Source organism: Catharus ustulatus, chromosome 11 (assembly GCF_009819885.2).
Source record: "Catharus ustulatus isolate bCatUst1 chromosome 11, bCatUst1.pri.v2, whole genome shotgun sequence".
Classification (NCBI taxonomy): Eukaryota; Metazoa; Chordata; class Aves; order Passeriformes; family Turdidae; genus Catharus; species Catharus ustulatus.
In genome coordinates this window covers 5,072,975-5,094,014 of record NC_046231.1, presented here as the reverse complement: position 1 = coordinate 5,094,014, position 21,040 = coordinate 5,072,975, and the positions used below count along the sequence as shown (strand labels likewise).

At 48.9% G+C, this 21,040-nt stretch overlaps 1 protein-coding gene across 5 annotated transcripts in view; it reads right to left on the bottom strand.

Moving 5' to 3' along the window:
- Positions 1-20,496, bottom strand: part of LOC117001315 (hydrocephalus-inducing protein homolog) — a 28,098-nt gene extending 7,602 nt beyond the window's left edge. Inside the window, exons 1-18 of one of the 5 annotated variants that reach the window (XM_033069550.1) lie at positions 19,135-20,495; positions 16,631-16,730; positions 15,346-15,513; positions 14,974-15,093; positions 14,706-14,840; positions 14,305-14,504; positions 12,365-12,489; positions 11,572-11,773; positions 10,974-11,157; positions 10,515-10,614; positions 9,901-10,019; positions 8,626-8,849; positions 7,659-7,726; positions 6,655-6,890; positions 5,815-5,915; positions 4,441-4,576; positions 3,823-3,987; positions 1,482-1,634 (exon numbers count right to left, since the gene is read on the bottom strand). In XM_033069550.1, the coding sequence (XP_032925441.1) occupies positions 1,482-1,634; positions 3,823-3,987; positions 4,441-4,576; positions 5,815-5,915; positions 6,655-6,890; positions 7,659-7,726; positions 8,626-8,849; positions 9,901-10,019; positions 10,515-10,614; positions 10,974-11,157; positions 11,572-11,773; positions 12,365-12,489; positions 14,305-14,504; positions 14,706-14,840; positions 14,974-15,093; positions 15,346-15,513; positions 16,631-16,708 (2,514 nt within the window). In that variant the 5' untranslated portion in view covers positions 16,709-16,730; positions 19,135-20,495. Of the gene's footprint in view, positions 1-1,481; positions 1,635-3,822; positions 3,988-4,440; positions 4,577-5,814; positions 5,916-6,654; positions 6,891-7,658; positions 7,727-8,625; positions 8,850-9,900; positions 10,020-10,514; positions 10,615-10,973; positions 11,158-11,571; positions 11,774-12,364; positions 12,490-14,304; positions 14,505-14,705; positions 14,841-14,973; positions 15,514-16,630 lie in introns of those variants that run through there. The other 4 variants (XM_033069553.1, XM_033069549.1, XM_033069552.1 and 1 more) reach the window with 4 other exon arrangements.
- Positions 20,497-21,040: the final 544 nt, after the last annotated feature.

The following is a 21,040-nucleotide window of genomic DNA, read 5'->3' as shown; positions in this document are numbered from 1 at the left end:
GCTGGAGAAAGCCAGGACTGCTCAACTCTCAGCCCAGCAGCCACACAGCTGGAGGACACTGCTGAGAGCCTGAAGAATAACTGCAAAGCCAGCTGAGCAAAACCCCAAAGTCTCCTTTCTCAAGGGGCCATCAGTGCTTCTCAACAGCCCCTGAAGGGCTGGAGCCCTTGCTTCCCACCCATCATTTGCTGCAGAGAGGTGCCCTAGAGCTCTCTGCTTTGGAAAAGTCACCTCTAAATGGCATCTCAAAATAACAGAGCAGGAAAGCAGGAAGCAGAAAAAAACCCCTGCAAGACAAGCCCTCTGGCCATGGTGTGGCCTTCCCAAGCATCTCGTCCTCTGGTTTCTCGTGCACCTCCCTCTACAGATGGGGCAAGAGAGCTGCCCCAGGGAGGGAGGAAAGGCCTTGCACCAGCACAGCTGCACAGACACAGCTCTGCAGGTCCAGCCCTGGTACGAGCATGTGAAACGCATCCTTTACACGCCAGGCCCAGCCAGCCAAGGCGCATTGCTCCCTGCAGAGGCTGAAAGCAGGATTTCATTGTGGAGTTAGAGAAAGCTGCCCTGCCAATCCCCCACTTTGGGGTTACATTTATCCCCTAAACAGCTGGAAAAGCAGCAAGAGGAAAATTCGTTCCGCTCCTCCTTAGCCCAGGAGACTGAGCCTGGACTCCAACACAACACCCGATGCTTTAGCCACAAAAAAAAACCAAGTCCACAGTGTCAGGGCTGACTTTAAGCAGCTCCAGAAGTTGAATCCACCCAATATATAGGAAATCAATTCTCTTTTTAAGCTGTTTTCAAGCGTCTCCCAGATGCCCCCTCCAGCAAGGAGCACATCCCACTCAGCCCCAGCCATGGACCCTTCCTGGCTGCTTCTTCTGCCAGAGGAGAAGCTACAGATCCAGCCCTGTGGCTTATCCCCCCTGTGTAACCTCCTCCAATGAAACAACCTTTCTCTGCAGGTGGTCTCCTGAGATATTCTGCAAGGCCACAGAGACCACAAGCTCTGCGGCTGCCCAGCCCTCACCGGTGCAGTTGTGTGCAACAGCCCTACAGGTTTGACCCTCAGGAGCTGTGAAACTTGCCTTCCCACCAGCGCTTTGAGGGCAGATCTCACACCCTGGTTTCTGCCGTCAACAGAAGGCTGGCACAAAGCAAATGCAGATGGAATGGGGAATCCATGGGGAAATCCATGCCCTCTCAGGAGCAGTGGGCCACAGGCTTCTCTTGATCTCAGCGCTCCAAAGCCATGACTTGCACAGCTAATTATCTCCCACAAAATAAAGAGAGAACTTGCAAACATGATCCAGAATCATTTGTGCTTCAGCCTCTCTGCAGACTATTTCACAGAGCCGTGCCTGAGATGCTGGCTCCTCTTGCTTGCCCTCCGATACAAATTTGCACTGCATACAAATAACAAGTCAAGGACTGCTACTAAACAGCCATTTTCACTGGAAAACAGCCCCACAGACACTTACCATCTCTATCCGGAAGTGTGCAGGAACTTCAGTCACATTCTCAAGGTGGAGAATTTTGGACTTGTCTTTCAAGGCTTGGATAGTGCCAAAGTTTATCTCCTTCGGATGGACTTTGAGAAACGGTCCATAGCCATAGCACTCTAAATGGATTTCCTGTTCCAAGAAGAAGGTAGGAAAGATTTAAAAAAAAAAAAAAAAAAGACTCACCAAGGAGAGTTTTAAAGACTTAGCCAGCTCTAGAAGTATTTTCAGACTGGGGAGAATTATGGCTATTGGAAGCTGTCAGTGATGTAGACTGGAACAGAAGGCCTGGAGCAAGTGTGGGGTCTGCAGCGATCCCACCTGAAAGCCACAAGCTCCCATTATCAGGGGACAAAAACTGCTGTTTGTCACTCTTGCTTCTTCACACCTCCTCCACATTGCTATTTCCTCTGCCTCCTTCCTGCTTCATTCACTGCTCCATCTTGGCCCAAACCACCCTCCCAACTTCTGCTGCTGCACAGCCGTCCTTGAACACTAAGGTCTTGAACATTCAGCAAGCCACACCGGTGAAGCCAGCACAAGACACAAGCAAGGCAGACTCTTCAGAGTAGACATGAGGCAAGGTAGCTGACTTCAATTTGTGCTTATGTGTATTCTTCATATATATGAGTAAGGGGCGTTAATTAGTAATTATATCCTTCAAGCAGTATTTTTTACTTGAAACAAAAAGTCTAAACTGATATAAAAATAGCCTGAAACTCAAAAGGGTTGTTTCTTGCAGAGCTGGCACAGAGTTTGGGACAAAGAACATGGATCCCTTTGCTAAACTACCTGCTCACACCATTGGAAACCGGGACATTTTGTTCAGTCTTGCTGGATTTCACTGGTCCTAAACACCCCAGCTGTCACACAGGACTTGAATGCATAGAACACAAAACCAATAAGATTCACTGGAGGGCTTGGAGTATGATTTAACTACAGAAGAAACTATCCTGCGTCACGTAAAACCTTTAGTCATGTCTGACTTGAGGCAATGGCATTGACAGCTGCCAGAATTACCTTCAGTCAGAAAGAGCAGCATCCAGAAATGCACATCCCTTTGGGACACTCGTGACTGTGTGCAAAGAAGAGTCAAAAGCTATGTACCATGGCTGGGACCTCAAGAATTGGGAACTACAGCCCTGCATGATGACGGATCTTTTATTCTTCTGGGAGAAGGGAGGCCCAGGGGGCTGCAGTCTGGCTAAGGCTCCCTGGAAGGAGAAGCTGGAGGCAGGAGCTGTGCCTCACCAGCTGGCTTTGCCTCCAGGTGACGCTGGGGCAGAAGCAGCAAAGGCAGGGCAGAGCCCTTTGGAGATGAGCAGAATAGCCCCTGGAGGATGTCTGGCCCAGCTTCAGCTAGCGTGTAACAAGGCAATATATAGCCTCACCGAGGAAAAGGTTTATAAAAACACACACAAACCCTTCATCTGCAGCACCCTTAAAAGGGACAAGAAAAGCCCTGTTCACCAGCATTACAGGCAATGGGACACACAGAAGCAAGAAGAAAAGCAGTCCTCAGTGTTCTTGCTATACACACACACCCACATCCTGCAGCACTGCTGGCTTTGCTGGGGTGGTAGTGTCACAAATCAGACTGTTTAGGGATGAAGATCATCCATGCCTGGCAGACAGGGCTGCATTTTGTTGCCACTCTTGCTGTTATAACATATGCCTCTTTTAGAAGCTCTTTTAGAATCTTCTTTAGAATCTTCAGAATCCTCTTTTAGGAAGCTTTAGTTTGGGAATTGCTTGCCTTGTCCATTTCCAAACTTGGTGGAAAAAGCAAGCAAAGTCTGTGCTCCAGATGCAAGTTGTGTGGACATTGGTATATTTTTGGCTGGGCTTTTCTTGAGGAGATAGGATGGATATTTCTCAGATCTGAGGGACCTGAGTTTCAGAGAGGCCTCAATTAATCTCTGCACAAAACATTCCTTCATGGTGGTCTTGTAGGCAGTGCTTGCTTTGGCAGGATTCAGGGATGTCCCTGTGTGATCCCGAACAGTTGTCACGAAGCAAGCACTTGTGTTCATCTGGTAACACGGCACAGTGTGAGACCCAGAGCCTGGTCTGGGTTTCAGACTGGGCTTCTAATCCCATCTCCCACATTTGTAACTAAGTGCTGGGTCAGGCACTGAGATTGCTGCCTATGAGGCTTCCACTCTTCCTCTTTTCTAGGCATAAGCTGCTGCTTGTGCCACCAGCCCCTTCTGTCCTTGTCCACAACAGCCATATATCGCAAGTTCCTGGAGGAATCCCTGTCCACTTTACGCCCCACTGAGATGAGTTGCTCAAGGCACACATCTCCCCTCGCTCTCACCAGTGGGGATCCTTGTCTCCCAAACACAGCGATCTCAGCAGTGGCGTTGCACTCTCTCAGCTGCTGGGCCTCAAGTGTAATTGGGATCTCCACCGAGCTGTGAGCCTCGATAATCCCAGATGGCATAGAGCTGGAGAACCATGCAGTGGCCTCCTCCTTGTGTTCCTGCAAGGGACAGAATCAAAAGTAACTTCAGAACTGGGGAAACTTTAAACTCCTTGACATCTACCACAAGTGTGTGTAACTCACACACACTTGTGAAAGTTCTCAGGAGAAAGCAAAAAGGCAAAAAACAAGATGCAAAGTGTAGGTGCTGAGCATCCTCAGGGGGTCCAAAAGTTGCTGTGCCCATAGATACCCGCTTCTGTGCTGATAGCCTCCTTGCATCAGATTTTCACTGCCCTCTAAGCTCTCCCACTTGAAAACAAGCCAAAGACTAGAATACAAATGTCTTCCTCATGATGTTAAACTCTTTCCTAAAGTCTGTATTCAGGTTCCTGTTCTCTGAAAACCTTTAGGTTTGAATAGAAACCAGCAAGGTCTTATTCAAACCTTTTTATTCCCGTAATAACGCCCCCCAGTAACATTTGAGGGGAGGAGCTGGAGGCAAGGCCAAACCTGAGAGAGAAGACGGTAGCAGCCAGGAAAGTCGCTGTCATTCACAAGGGTCAGCTTCTCCTCGCGGGGAAACTTTAGCAAGCAGTATCCTAAACTCATGACAGGGTTGAGCACTCGCAGTGCAGGAACGACGCATCTGGGCAAAGGAATGAGCCCAAGGCAATTAGAGATACGGAGAGCATTGAGAACTTTTGTCCTCAAAGAGAATGGAACGGAGCACAAGACATTTGTCAAATCAAAATTTTCACTGATACACTGATACAAATTTAATAGCCCTACAGTGATAAATCACCTTGAACTTCTTTTCACTCAAACACCTCTTGTCAAGGAGGGGCAAAGCAGAGGCTTTCAAGTGTCCAGGAAGAGCATGTGCCCTGTTCCTGAGCTGTCGTAGCAGTTTTGCCCCCTTTTTTTGCCCCCATGGACACTTGCAAGGACTCCTGTAACAGTCCCAGAGTCCATGAGCTCTGGGGGAGGCTTTCCAACAAGCACCAGTGTCCCCCCAAGGCTCAAGGAACACAAGACTCTGCTGTGTCAGTGAATATGACTCCCTTTTCTCCTACCACACTCTTGTGCTCCAGCAGTGGAGGGCATAAGGCCTACCGAGTGGGTGATCAATCTCTTCCAGTTCCTACAGCTCCCTGGATTCTTTACCCCACATGTCTCTACACTGACTGTCCCCATCTGGACTTGCTCGACAAAACTGCAGCCCATGCACTGACTGGACGGCTCTGCCTGGGACAGGGAACAGCACCAGGGAACTGCATCTCTCTTGTCATTCTACCAATGCCCTCAGCAGCACAGCAGGATAGAATTTGGCTGCAGCAAGAAGAACTTTTGGCCTCAGCTCTGAGAACATTACTCAAAAGAGCCAGAGGGAAGCAGTGAAACCTGAGCTCACTTGCCCCATCAAGGACTATATTTCTCTTTGTAAGATCTGTTGCCCTCCCCACTCCTGCCTTGAGCCTCTTCCCCACTGCACGTGCACTGTTGAAGTGAACCAGACCCCAGCTCTCAGTAGGCTGCTCACTGTGTCCCAAATCAATGTGCAGGGTGGTCACAAACCAGCACAAGTTCACCACTTGCAGGAACAAGGACAGGCAACCCTGGGGAAGTTTCTTACGTCTCAAGCACCAAAGCCCAGGCCAACAATTAATGCTATTCCGGCTCCCTTCAGAAAAGCCTAGGGTCACGCCTGGCTGTGAGAAGGGGGCATCTCACCATGGGCTGCTTTCCTAGCACTCTTCTCATGTCTACATGGGCAATTGCAGCTCATTAAGCAACACTTCTCCTTTGGAGCTGCAGCCAGGCAGCATCCGTGCTGGTGCTGGATGCACAAGGAGAGACAAGCGGCTGCAAGGAAAGCCTTGGTACCTGGCTGTGAGGGGCAGTGCCAACCACCTATTGCCAACACCAACCACGTCCACCACCAGCTCCAGCTTGTACTCTCTCACCGTGTTGGAACACAGGGTGATCTGGTAGAAGAGAAAAGAAGTGCAGCAAGGATTTGCTCGCTCCCAAAATCTCCTCACCCATGTGTGCTGTCCTCCAAATCTTCTTGCATGGTAAAGAATGGGAGGATTTTGCTGTAGTTCTTCTGCTGCTCCATAAGTAGATCACAGTCTTTGGGAGTAACAAAAGCATTCTGGCAATATCAGATTTGTTAAAGGGACTAATTTTTCACCTGAGTACAACAACATAAATGCAGAAAAAGTCTGCTGTCTTGAATGGAACGAGTCCAGCTTTAGAGTAGGAAGCTGAGGGCAAAGTGTGGCCCAGCACATGCTGGGCAGTTTATGACTGCAGAGTATTTCCTGTCCCCACTGAAGATTCCTGCAGTGAGTACAACTCATCTGCTTCCCAGGAGACGAGAAATGAGACCAGGAAGAACAGAAAACTGCTTTATACAATGATATCTCTCTCTTTAACAGCCACCTTGTGTCCTCATCCTTCCTCTGCCCACCTGCAATCAGAGAAAGTGCTCTCAAAAACATAAGAATAGCTGCAGTGCTTGACTATCTGGTACATGATTTCAGCCTGTGATTTTGGAAACAAAACAGTGCTCCTTGAGGAATATCCTGAGTAACCCAGCTAACAGAGGCCTCACGCCAGTGCAGATCTCTCCCTCAGACGATGCTCAAAGCTGGCAGCAGAGCTGAAGCCCTCCCACACTGCAGTGAAGCTTCAGCCCCACTGGTTGGACTCTTCCCATACCTTGAGGTCCTGCCATCCCAGGGCACGGATGACAGTTGTGCTGGGTTTTATGGCAAATTCCCTTGGCTCCAGAGGACCTCGAGCTTCCTTCCTCCAAGACTGGTTACTGTCTCTCTGCATCTGAGTAAAGCTGTCAACGCTGAGCTCTCCTGAGCCATCCCCAGCAATGCGGAGGTTGACAGCCATGTGTGCCAGGGAGGTGTTAAACAGGCGACACTCCAAGGTGTGAGGAAAACCTAAGAAAATGACACAAATAGCCCTTCAGGCATCAGTGTCTCATGACTCCTGGTGGGAATATCCTGGTAGGATAAAACCATGCTTGCATTTTGCCTCTTTGTTATCTCAACTACAGCTCATTGCAGCAGATATATGGCTTGGATGGCCAGCTCTGTGTGGAGGAGATATCTCCCACAGCCTGCTTAGCAAGAGTCATTTGAACACAGATGGCGAGGAAAAACCAACTGCAGGCACAGCCCAGGGCTTCTCCATGCCCTTCAACAGTGGTCACTGCCAGCTCCAGCAGTGACTCCATCAGGGAGGCAAGAGAAGCACCAAAAGGACAAAAGGCACAAAACAGGCACAGGAAAGGCACAAAAAGGATGTCCCAATCCCAAATGCCACCGTGGTGACCAGATGCAGACAACAGTCAGCAGCACAGTTAAAAAAAAAACAGAGATAAAAGAGGTGCCCTCAGCTGAAGAAGCCTTAGGAATGAAATGATTTCAAGCAGGATGCATCTGCTCTCGCAGAACCATATTCCCACCTGGTGCCTTTTTCTATTGTGCCACTTATTCAAAAGGAAACAAGAATTGGCTGAACAGCAATGCTGACTTTTTATTCCTTTGGTCCTGTTTGATCTCACGATGGCAAAAGGGTACCTGAGGCACCGGCAGCCTTGGGATTAACACCCTGAAGAGGTTGTGGTGGAGGGATTATGTTCAAGTGCTCCATTCCAGCAACACACAAAGCGCTCACACTCGGGCGCGAGCCCAGGGCACACTCACCAAAGGAGACGTCGCCAAAGTGGAGGGCGGGCACATTAAAATGGAAAGTCGGTCCCTTGACGCAGCCCCTGCGAGGACAAAGGCAGAGAGGCAGTGGCTTTGTTAAAGGGAATTGCGAAGACTTCGGGTGTCCTTCGGGAGGGTGTGGATAAAAGCTGCTCTCAGAGCCACCCTGCATTTCAAATCAACTCAGCAGCTTGTGCTCAGCACAGCACCCATGTGGACAGGAGGCAGCCAGAGCAAAGTGCTCAGCAGCTGACAGACTATGTGGGACAAGCCCTCAAGCTGCTGTGGTCCTGAGAAGTGAGTTTTACTTCTCCTATCATCACTTTTCTTCCTTTTTTCCCACCTCTACCCTTTGCTGAGTGACGATGTTCACCTTTGCAATGGCTCGAGCCCACGGGATGATGCCCATGTCCTTGGGACAGTTCCTGCTACACAGTTGCCTGTCTCCCACATCAGCCCTTTCCTGGCTGTGGAAAGGAGGTACCAGAGCACTCCCTGCTCAGGAGCTGGGAGCACAGCTTGTCCCCCACAGCATGGCCATGAGAGGTGAGGTGAGGCTGCTGCTGCCCATTGGTGATGGATTATTAAGGGAAGTTTTGAAAACCACTGCTGCTGCTGCTGCTGCCAAATCACCCAGGCTGGCCCATCTCCAAAGCCCTGGGGGCCTTGCTGGCTGTTCAGGTGGGACATCCCAGAGCAGCTACTGTCCAAAGCTGATCCATCCCACTGCGGGCCACAGCCTAAGCAGGAGACATCCCTGCAGGGAGTAGTCACTCCAGCTCCCGGGTACCCACACAGAGCAGCAGGCACCCCCACACTAAAGGGATGCCACAACCAGAGCCAAGATTAGGACCTCAGGCAACACCTGTTTTCTCTGCTCCACCACAGAATGAGGTAGATGGGAGATATTACCCAGAGACAGCCACAGATGTGCTCTGCAAGCTCCCAAAGCACTCCTCACCTGATAGTCAAGGTCACGGGTTTAGGGGATCCAGTCACATGGAACCGGAATTCTTCCTGGAACTCCCCCAGCATGGTGGGACAGAAGAAGATCTGGATGGCCTGGAGACTGCCCGGTGCCACGATGCCCTCCTGAGGCAGGAAGGTGAAGCAGGAGCCCATGGCTGTGGTTGGAGGGAGGAGGCTGAAGGGAGCCTTAATAGGCCCCTTGTTGAACAGGGTGGCCTGCAGCAGCAGAAAAGCCAAATGGAAATACACGAGGAATTTTCCTTTCCTACAGAAGCCTGAGTTACTTTCTAATTAAACGATTCATGCCTTTAGAAGGCAGAAGATGCCCTGTGCTGCTGCATGGCAGAAGCAAAAAAATACAACTTTGAAATACAACTTTGTACGGCTTTGGCTTTTTTCATGCAAAGCAGTGATAACCTTCACAAAACAAGACTCACTCTGGGGTTTCCCCACTGGCAAAGACAGTCCACTTCAACCTGCAGCATAGAGGAGCTGCTCCAGGGGCATTCACCAAGTGCATTCACAGCGTTAAGGCCCTAAGAGCAACCTGAGCCATTGCAGCATCCCCAGTGAAATCAGCACAGAGATGCCGCTGCGGCTCCAGGTGTGCCCAACCCCACCACGGGCAGGGCACATTCACCTTCCATTGCTGCCAACCTGTTTACTGCATGCGGGAAAAACCAGAAGCAAAGATGTGAAAAGTTCCTTTGCTTCCTTCCCAGAAACACCTGGCTCTTTCTAGAGCCAGAGGCACAGCACGGCTGAAGTGTGGTGAGGGACTGGCCAGCAAGGCAAAGCACTGCCAAGCCCTTTGACCAGTGCTGAGCCAGGAGGGTGGATGGCTTTCCTCTGACTCCCAGGAACAGGTAGGAGGGATTTGATTGAAAACTGTTTGCAATGGACTGGAATTCAAATGCAGGCAGTGTGTTCCAGCTGCTTTTGGACAGCCCAAGCACAAAGGTGATTTGTGTCTGCAACAAAAGCCACTGAATATACAGCTTTTTGACCTGGTGTTGCTTTCATGTGTCAAGCCGTTTTGCAGCAAGCCTCCCAGCTGATCTCCAAGAAAGGCTGCCCGGAAGAAGGGATTGGGGTTTCATGAACAACAGACACATCTTTCTGACCTCATCAGAAAGATCCAGGTTCCAAGAAACCCCCCAAATTTGACTGTTATCACAAGTGCCCAAGTTGCCCGGAATTGCAGAGGTCCGTTAGGCTCACTGCTACCTCAGGAGCCACCAGGATCCACCCCAACCCTGCTGCTCACCTCATATCTGTGGGTTGCTCTGACCAAAACCCCGACGACATGCAGTTCCTCAAAGCTGAAGCGGAGCTGGGGCCCGAGGCCTTCCCCTGTGAGGTGCAGTGGCAGCCTGTTCTCACGACCTGGGGAGAGATTTCTATTTCAGTACAGTAATTCCTTCTGCTATCCTGCATTTTCCAGGCTGCCTTAGTGCTAGCCCCTGACTCTGAGCAGCATGGGACCAGCTCCTGATGTTCCAGGAGAAGATAGGGACCCTTCTCTTTCCCTCAGGAGATATGGTACACCCATAGAGACCATCCTTTCTTCTACGCCTATGTTGATAGTGGAACTTCAGGGAATGTCAGCAATTTTGTTCTTCCTCCTTCTGGGTGCACCTCAGAGAGTGTTTTTCCCAAGGGATGAGGAGTACACTAAATACAGGCAGCATTCAGAAGGGCCAAGAGGGAAAATATGAAAATAGAAGAGATCCCTGGAAGCTGCAGGAACAGTGGGGATGTGCCAGCCCTGCCCTGCTGACCACGGGCCCTTCCCAGCAATCCCACAGGAGCCCAGTGACCCAGGGGAGTGTTTGTACCCCACCTTCACTGGCGTGAGAGAGGCAGGGCAAGGAGCCGTACCTGAGATGTCGCAGTAAACTGCTTGCTTATAGACCCGGGCCTCCTGGGGCTTAAAGAACACGCTGATTTCAGCCGAGCAATGCGGCCTGATCTCACCCTCCTACAGCAGAAGGAGACAGCAAAACATTTCTGTTTGAACTTCACATCTCTTGTTTTCAACCACAGTCCTGTAAGCTGTTATTTAGAGTGCCAGTGACAAGCAGGGAGTGAGTAACACTCATCAATAACCCTGATAGCAGAGTTTGGAAGCTTTAGTCAGGTTCCTGGTGCCTGCCAGGAGCCTGCAGGGCAGAAACGCTCTTTGCAACCAGCACTCTGAGCTCAGCAGAATCCAGATGACTTCTCTCTTGGCACACAAAGCCTGCTGAGGCAGGGATGGGTCAATTGACTTTATTTAGGGATGAGGAGGAAGAGGAGGAAGAGGAGAAGCAGGAAGGGAGGTTCTCCGCCATCACTTACCTTTGGCTCAAGGGAGAAAATGTCATTGCAGAACAGCATGGCATCTTCTCTCACCTTTGCCCTCTCACTCTGGAGGCTGCGGGTGAGAAGAGCAAAGCGTTCTTGGCCAGTGATGTCCACTTCACACTCCTTCAGAAAATCAGACAACTCGTCCTTTTTCTGCTGACACAGCCTGTGATACTGCCTGCAGCCACAGGAGAGACAAACCCAGCAGGTTGTTTAATAAGCCACATATCTGCAGAGAGAAGTGCAAGTGCAGGAGCAGCTCCTCAGCCAAGGGCTGACCCTGAGCCATGGGGCCCAAATGGACCTGAGGATCAATTTTTGCACACTCCACACTTGCAAACTCAGGAGAGGTTTCCAAAGCCAGCAGCTCTCAAAAGGAACCTCGTGGCTCAAAGCCTCCTGCCACAGCTGAGGGAGAACCCACCAGCCACCTCAAGAGGCTTTTCCTGACACACAACTGCTTGGGGGAGGCAGGTAGAGATAGGATGGTTTACTTACCCATGGCCATTCAAAAGCGCCAAGATCTCCTGAAGCCGTGGGTTAGTTTTACCTTGGGCAAGGGATGTCACTTAAACGGATCTTTCAAACCCACCTGAGTTTCAGCTGATCCTCCTCTCCCTGAGTACCGACAGCCTTCCACTGGAAGCACGCTGTGATATCACTCAGGTTGTGGATGAGCACGGTTGCGCGGTTTGACAGTGTGATGTACGTCTCCTCAAGTGTCACAGTATTCCTGTCCAGCTTGATGTGCAAATCCACAGCTCTTCCAAGAAGGCTTGTGTGGGTGTCTTCACCTGCAACAAAGCAAAGGGGAGTCTTTGCTCAGCTCACTGACTGATGGAAGCACAAGGGACAGAGCAAACCACAGGTCCCAGAAGAAATTGTCACAGCTTTTAGCTGAATGAGCAGCTCCATGGGTCAGTACATCTATCACAACCTGAGAGCTGCATGTGCACAGCACGAGGATGTCCTGGACAACCTGCCAGCATTTCACCCTCTAGAACAGACCCCAACCAAAGGCTCCCTCATTTCCAGAGCTTTCAAACCTTCATTTTTCCCAACCAACTCGTGGGATTTGTCTGGCCTCAGACTTCAGTACCAAGCTCACCATTCACCAGGTGAGTGTTTCCCAGGCGAGATGTAAACAACACGTATCAGACATGCTCTCTAGAAATGGCATTTCTGTGGAGCCCTACAATGATGTCAAGATGACAGACTACATGACTACAAACTAGATGACTACAAAATGAACACCATGCAAACAATCATCATCATCATCATCTCCCTCTTTAAACCCACGTCCAATCCACATCAACCTTTCTGCTTTAGAAAGGGCTCTGCTCTGAGGGATGCAGAGAGTGCCCTGTGCAGTGCCCAGCTCTCACCTGTGTCGTAGTGCACGACAAGGGACGCGGAGAAGTCACCAGTCCTCAGTGGCAGAAATTCCACTGTCACCTGCATGCTGTCGCCCACGCCCAGAGTTCCCATGGCCGGAATGACAGAGAAAGGGCTGCAAGACAGAGATATCAGAACTCTTTGGGGAGATCTGGGGATGCTATCCCTTTTGCATTCCAGTTCACTTCTGCTTGTGCAAGAAAGGAGCGAAACAACCACCATCTGCAGAAGACGGAACAGACAGGATCAGAAACAGCTACTGACTCTAGTGTGAGGAGATCCAGCCTTCACAAGATCCTGTGGGATAAAATGACCTCATCTCCCCCATACTCTGCCTCCAACTCTCTGCAATGAGGCTCAAGGGTCATTTGCATCTTGTTTACTCTCAGGCATCAGCTCCCCTTATTGACAGAGCTGGGCAAAAGTTATGGCCATGGGGATACCAAGGACCAAGCACTCCTGACATGATTTAGAAACAGAGCTGACGAGTGAGCAAAGCTGGCAATTTTGTGACCAAGACTCTCAGTACACCCTTCACCTGCACTTTTGCTAAATGCTGTGTGCAAGGAGGCTGCAATCTACTTCAAGCCCCATGGTACAGTTAGGTGCTATAGCCAATCTTTCTTTTGTACACTGGGGCCTTCACTGCCATGATTAAATGATTTGATTGTGGGAGAATCAATCTCATTAAATGCTGCCTCTCATCCCAAGGAAGACAGAAAAATTACTGCTAATTGAATTGCCTCATCTGACCACTAACACCTATTGCAGGAAGAACCCCAAATATCCTCTAATCTTAACATGTCTTACTTTTTAGTGATGGTGTAACAGCTGAAGCCCAACAGCTTTAACTGTTTTAATAAATCCAGTCTGTTAGGTTCAAGCAGCCATTACTCCATCTATGCTGAAAAATTCTGTACAGAGCCAGCGGATCACAAGCTCCATCTTTCCCTCTGTCACTGCACCCAGGCTCTACTTCATCTACTTCAATATTGAATTCCTGATGTTCAGAAACTCTTTAAATCCCTCTCAAGCAAGATCCAACATGCTCTGTAGCACTCAGTAGAAAAGCTGGCAAGCACATTACAAAAGGATACCAGACTTTATTGGGTATCTATTTTGATGGTGACAAAACACGGTCTGGAAATCCCCAAGAAAAACTCTGCATGGATTTACAAGTTCCTGCCTACACTTGTGCAAGTTCCTGCGCAGGGAAAAGGAGCAGCCTGTTTGAACAGCATCCAAGGAGCCTGCTTAAAATAATAGCTTGATCAGGCTTTGGTGGAAGCTCCTCTCAGACCCTCCCACTTCAGAGCAGAAAAGTCCTTTTGCCTTTGACCTCTGTTTTGCCAGGGGAAAAAAAAAAATTCAAAGTCACTCAGCTGAGCCAGGTTAGACAGCAGGTCTGTGCTGCATTCGTGACCTCAGCTCCTACACCAAGATCACTGGCATCAAGTAACCTTCAACTCACCACCTGCCAACTGAACTGGTTTCCTTGCAGATACCGTGTCAAAAATGCATTGCCCGCTCCAGTGAGCCAACAGGAGAAACAGTTTGACAGGAACAGCACAGGCTGTGTTGTGTCCACAACCCAGTTCACACTGAGCATCTCATGAGAGGACCACGGGCAAGCCACATGCCTATTTGGCTGACAGCGGTGAGGAACCATTTCAGAAGCCGCTTGTGCCCAGGAGGGTGCAAGCTAGCTACTAACATGTTCCAGCAGCCTCCAGGAAATGTGGGACAGAGAAAGCTCAAAGGCTGCATCCTGCATAAAACATGAGAAGCAACAGCAAACCCCACATGTCCTGCCCATTCCCAGCCAGGGCTGCAGAGCAGCAGCTCCAGTGCTCTGGTTCCTTTTGTTGCTCTTTACCAGCTCCGTTACCACCCAAAGGTGTTTTGCACAAGGACAGATGAGCTGCCTCACCTCTGGGTGCTCAGCTGGTAATGAGCTTCCCGGTTACCAGTATTGCGAACCAGCAGTGTCTTCTCGGTGCTGTACTTGACGGGGCACTGCGAGAAGTCCAGCTGGTCAGGGAAATCCAGGAGGGCTCGGGTACCAATGGCCCGAATTGGCACAATGAACTCTTCCATTTCAGTGATGCAGAGGAGCCGGTGGAAATAATCCTGCAGGAAAAGAACCTGTCTCAGCAGAGGGCATTTATCCCCATCTTCAGTATGGGCAAAGAGTATGTCCCAGTTCTAGATCCAGTGCAACTCCACTGAAACCAGCAGAGGTCCTTAAAACCCAGGCCAAACGCCCTGAACCCAGCCTTGCAGGCTCACTTTTCGCTGAAGACTCCAATCTCTTGGGAGCTGCAGACTCACCTTGTTCTGCCCAGGGGTGAAGACGATGCGGACAGTCGTAAAGAGGCCCGGTGGCACCTTGCGGAAAGCATCATTGGGGCCCACCAGCTGGAAATAAAGTGAGCTCTCCAAGGTGACCTTCACCAGATGAGGAACCTGCGGGAAACACATGGAATGATGGTTTTGCCACTTGTGGAGGCAGGTGGACATGGCCACCTGTGCCATCCTTAACCACCCTCCTGCGCTCTCCTCTTCTGGCAGTGTTAAATCTCCATGTGCCAGCACTTACCTTGTCCCTGTTCCTCAGAACCACTGGTACTTCATAGACCTCCCCAGGGGTGTAATTCTGAAACACCACCTCTGGTGGGCAAGGCAGAAGTATGCTCTGCTTTGGGCCAGCTGCTGAGACCTGCAAGAAGAGGCAAGAGAGAGCAGGGAGAGGTTCGGCTGCTGGCAGGAACATTCTGCTCTGATCCCCAGTGAAGTACAGACTCTGGGTGAGTGCATCTGCCCAGGCCACACTGGGGAAACAGTGGCTCTTCCACCTCTGCCCTGGGCTGATCAAACGCTCCTGGACCGCACTGAGCAGGCTCATGCCAAGCTGCTCTTTTGACACCATCCTCAAATATCACATCAAACAGCAAGGGCACGGAAAGGCTACCTCGTGATGGGAGCTCTCATGCTTGTCTTGAGGCTGGCCAATTGGAGGCAGACGCTGGACAATTGGAGGCAGACGCTGGACAATTGGAGGCAGACGCAACTTCTTAGCTCTGGCCAGCCTCTGCTTGGTGGTGAGAGACATCTCCTTCTGGAAGGCAGAGGGGGTCAGCTGAAAGGCAAAACACCAGCAAGAGCCTCAGAAATGCCCTTGTTCACAGAGGCTTTTCTTGGTCACTTGCTACTGATGAATAATTTGTGATCTCATTGTCTAGGACAGTTCTGGAAGGCCAGTGAGTTACCTGCTGAAATACTTAGCATCGGTAAATTAATAACACAGAGTGCAATGCACATACTCCAACCACATGGCTCTGTCCCATTGGCTTCCCCGTGATTTGATGTGACACGTTCGGGGATTTCTGCTCTTTGGGCATTTGTTTCCTCTTTAGTGTCATTGCATGGAGGCAGTGACCTTTTCAGAGAGTGGGAAGGAGCTCTCAGAACTCCCCTAAATCCATCCCTGCACAACACTCAAAACTCACAGCGAGGAGGGAGCACTGCTGGGTGAGTCCAAGAGACACAAGAAAGCAAAGTTGTACCAAGAGTGAGGTGGGCAGGAATGTGTCCAAGGTTTAGTTCTCTCTGTTAATTAGCATTTGTGTTCTCCTCCTTGGCTCACAGACCCCTCCACAGCAGAAACCAAAGGGATCTCCTTGACAGAGCCTCAGCACTGGGGCATCTTCAGTCAAGTGAGCTCCAGCCACCCAGGGGACCTTTACGGCCCTGACTCCACTGCTGTCTGCAGGGCTGGATCTGTGCCCCACACAGGAGATGAGAGACAGCAGCTGGCTTGGAACCTCTTCTAGCTGGGACCAGCCATGTCTCTCAAGGCTTTGGGCAGAGTTGGAGCTTCCCCCGTCTCACATGCCCGAGGGCAGGTTGGTCAGAGCAGCACAGGTGAGTGTCCAGCCTGACAGAAGGAATTACTGTGACAAAGGGAAAGGGAAAGCAGCACGTGCTCAGGGTTTCAGCTTTACATTGGCTGAACCTGGCTTAACTTGGCTCCGGTGGCACAGCCAGGCAAGGTGCTGGACTGTCCCTGAAGCAACACACGGTGTTCCCTACTGCAGCAGGACAGCCCCCACCGACAGGAGCACGGCACAGAGAGGTGGGGAGGGGGTCTGCAACTTGACAGTGCTGCTGGACAACAGGCAGGGCAGGGAGAGGAGGGACATGAGAGGAGTTTCCAGCCTCAACACTGCTCATGCCCAGTCACAGCAGGTACTCACAGTAAGAGGTTTCTCTGCCTCTCTGGCCAGCAGTCGAGTGCGAGGTTCCGCTCCTCTGCCCTGGAATCCAGAGGCCATTCTGGAGAATGTCTTGGCTCACCTGGAAAGAGCAACAATGGAACTCTGAAAGTCCACACTCCCATTCGAGGCAGACCCAAAGGATACATTGCTGTCTCCAGGCTGTGGCATCCTTCAGAAGTGAAGAACATAAGGCCACCCCACCCTGATTCATCATGAGACCATATTTAAGTGGCTGAGTCTAGGTTCAAAGAAGTCAAAGCCCAGGACAAATAGACCCTGAAACATAGCAGCCTTTTGCTTTGGGTGCAGTCCCATGAGCCAGTAAGACTTGTCAGAGCATCGTGGCACTTCTCATCTCCCACCTTTTCCCTCACTTTGGGAATCCCATTTTCTGAAATTATTAACCAAATCTCTGTTAATGTCCAAACTGTCCTTTCTTATGCTTTACAAGATTTTGGTGGGAACAGAAGGAAAGTGAATGCCACACGGCTGCCTACCTGGCTCAAATATCTCAGCTGCTTCAGCTGCTCCTCTGACTTGTGAGGAGGCGGAAGACAGGTAATTACCTTGGACAGGTAATCCCCGCTTTGAGAATTCACTGCTCACTGCTCACTCTAACTGCTGGAAATTAGCCTTCACGTCACCAAATGCTGCTTGAAGGCTGCAGACAACCTGCGAGATCAGAGTCCAGGCAAGGACTGCCAGTGTGAATGTGCTAACATCAATGCAACAGTGACTCATTGTGACCTCATGGTGGTTCCACAGAGATCAATGGACCTGGGAGACCACGGACGGAACCCAGAACGGGGCGGAACCACACCTGTGCGTGCATTTTTTGTGCACTGCAATTGAACTGTATTTGCTTTTGATCTAAAGTTTTTTCCTCTTCATTCTGACGATTTTTTCTTTAGGGTTTGTTGGTTTTTTCCCCCTCCTTTCATTTTTGACAGCCAGTTCAGTGGAACAGAAGTAGCTGCTTCGGGAGCCCTAGTCCATCTCAGTAGGGTTGTCTTGTGGTTTTGAGGTCTGAGTTTAAGAACTTCTTGCTCAGTGACTGATTCTACTTAGTTTAAAGTTACATCAGTTGAGAGATGAAAATAGGGCTTTTTGTTTGCTTGTTTGGCTTGATTTTCCGAATGCTTGAAGCACTAGAACTCAAGATACCTCATTTTGTTACAAAACAGTTTCTTAATTGTGTAGAACAGATCAAAGGAGAGACTGTGTAACTTGATGGACCAGCAAGAGGTGTACCTCTCTGTTGATATGCTGGATGAGAGTTGGAGCAAAAACAATCTCATACAGTTCAGATTTGTCCTACACATGCTTCCAAGTTTTGAAGATGGGTCAGATGTGCACCTTTCAATTTATGTGACTTGTGGTGTTTCTGGGAATTTCTCATTCTGGTGGCTTTCTAGGCTTTTGATGAGTCCTTCCTAGCAGTGGTGAATCTCCAGTTCTCTTCCATACAGCAGGCCAGTACTGACCAGTTCCCCAAGTGGCTTGGAAACTACGATGTTATGCACATGTCAAGCTAGGTATGTTCTTCAGGAGTCCAGGTCTAGGTCAAAGATGGAAGCATCTGTGTTACCCAGACTCAGGACTGAGAATGAGGTGCCTCCCTATGAAATTGGCAACAGCATCTAAGAGAAGTCAGTCTAAGTGAGAGAGAGCTGCTCTTTAGAAGCTTCTAACTGAAAGGGTCAAACTTAAAAGTGCTCCTCTCCCTTCATGTGTGGCTGAGAGCAGCTCTGAGGCCAAGGACTTGGGATTACTGACCAGAAGCTACTTTCTGAGCTCTAGTGGGTAAAGCACTGTGGTTGTAATGGTGCTTTGGGTACTGTGCTGACCTGCCGCCTTTCAGACGGAGCAGTCCAATGGTCTAGAAACAAGTGAGAGAGTCTGAGAGCTCAGAGCACGGTAGCGAAGAAGAGCTGACTTCTTGCCTCCTATTTGGAACAAGTTTGGGCCAGGGTGAGAAGGGTATTTTTAAGCGTGTGAAAAGAGAAGCAGTTCTACTATCAGGTCTCCTTTTCTCTGGGATGTACTAACCTTAGAGTTCCTGATCAGATTGAAGTGCTTCATCGTAATTTGTACTAGTAGACCTGTAGTTTGGAATCTGATATTGTAGCAGAAAAATACATTTTTTTTACCTCCCTAAGGAGGAATTGCAATGTGTGGTTTTTTAATTCCATATGGTGCTGGAGATGCATTTGATAAGATCTGCTGTCTATTGTATTTTAGGTGTCTGTTAAGGGTCTTTGTATTTTAAGATGCACTGGCTATGTTCACGATGGTACCTGCTCTTCCTGTGGGTCTAGTCACTTCATTGTTTCTAAATTCCATTCAGGGTAGGGAGTTTAATTTCTAGGGGGCTCCATATGTTTAGTTCTGGCTATGTGGGTAAAGATTTCTTCTTTAGTTCTTTGGACAGCTACATTTATGGACGCTTAAGCTAACAGGTGCTAGCTTTAAAGATTAGAAACCTGCTGACAGGATGGTTTCTACGCTGGATGCCGAACTTTCAAGATGCTTTTCATTGTCTGTCAGACAGTCTTTTTCCTCCAAAGTATTTGCTGAAGGAGCTTGCTGGAAAACGGGAAAAGGAATTATTTTTAGGCATTTTATTTTCCTTTTGGTCATCAGGCAAAACAGGATCACCATGCTTTTTTTTCTGTATAATCTTCATGCAGGGAATGATTAATTTGTGTCATGGTCCATTTCTGTGAAGGAGAAAGTAGGACATAGCAATAAAGCACTGCAATTTTTTCCTTGCCTTTTGAGTATTCCTGAGCAAAAAGAATGGAAGTTTAGTTTAGGATAAAGTGCGTAAGAAAAATATGTTCCTATCGTTTCCTATCACCCTTTAGAGGCACACCATATGTGTTCTATACTAGGCTGATTTTGTCATTTCCCATAGAAAGATTGAGGAACATTTCAAGGAAGAACATGCTTACAAGGAAATAAAACGGTCTTGTCAAGACCTGGATTACTCACCCATAGGACAAAAAGTGAGCCACCTGAACTGACAAGTCAGAATAATAGCACGAATAACTGTAGTGCTATGCTGTTGAATAGCAAACGAGGGCATCGAGACAGGAATGAACAGGACAGCCTTGTTCTGATGTACCTCTACCTTTTGACAGGCAATGAGATAACAGGGATCACAAAATATTACGTAGCCCTCAGGAAGAGGTTTTACTAGATTTTTCTCAAGAATTAAATTGTTGTAACTCACTCTGACAGCTACTCTAGGGCTGAATCCTGAAAGGTCCAGTGTATCTGAGCATGCCAGCAATAGTTATCTAGAATTGCAAAAGATCAGCAGCACTGCAATTCACAGGACTTGTGCTAGCCTTCCCCATGCATCTGACTGCAGTTCATACCATTTGTAGCTCATTCAGGTAAGTATGAAAAGCAAAGTAGATGGAAAATATTTGGTATTTGAACTCCAGGATAAACATTCTACAGAGCTCATACATGGTTGAATTAGGGAGTGAGTTTTCTATGAGTAAATTATGACTACAGGTGATGTCAGGAAGAGGCTGTAGTTCTACATCTGTGGTGATCTCAACTGGATGCCAGTACACGCAACCATTTTGTCTCCTGTGTGTCTGGATTGCTTTCCCACTCAGAATGGTGTTTTTGAAGGGACACTCAGTGCTCTGTCATCCTCCCAAACATCAACAAGAACTGCTGTCCAGACCACAGGCGCTCTGCAGAGTTCCTAAGTCTGCGGAGCACGGGTAGTCCAAACTGAGTAGAACATACAGTCCTAATTAGAAGCATGTCATTTGCTCAGGTAGCAGTACCAGCAGCTCTGAATGATTAATTTGGAATACATCAACTGCTTGGCCTTAAGAAACTAGACACAGTAAAAAAAAAAAAAAATAAATATATATATATAGGAATTCTGACAATTTTCAAGACAGCAATTCTGTGGAACTATTGCTTGTTCTTCAGTGCAAATATTCTTCTGCAGATTATTTGCAACCATGATGTAAGAGGTTTTGTTGAAGAGAATAGTCTAGAGTGAAGGTCTGTATATATACCCCTCCCTGTCCCTACAATTTTTCCTCGGGAGGTTCATTATCTTTGAATCCTTAGCCATATATCTTCCCTCATAGCATTCCATGCTATGGAATTTTTCATTTTTGAGAAAGGGGTAATTTTAATCACATCTAGTTCTAAATCATGGGAAGCTGTAATTCCATTTTTGAAATGGAATTATTTCAGTTAAATCATCAGCATTGTGGTTGAGTTTTCAGATAAAATTGCAGGTTAGCAATTTCCCCAGCCTGGGTCTCCCCCTGTCAGCCAAGCAAGGTAAGGAGGGAGAGGTGGGAGGAGACCTTGTTGCTATCTGGTTGTTGCTTGGGGTGATAGCAGGTA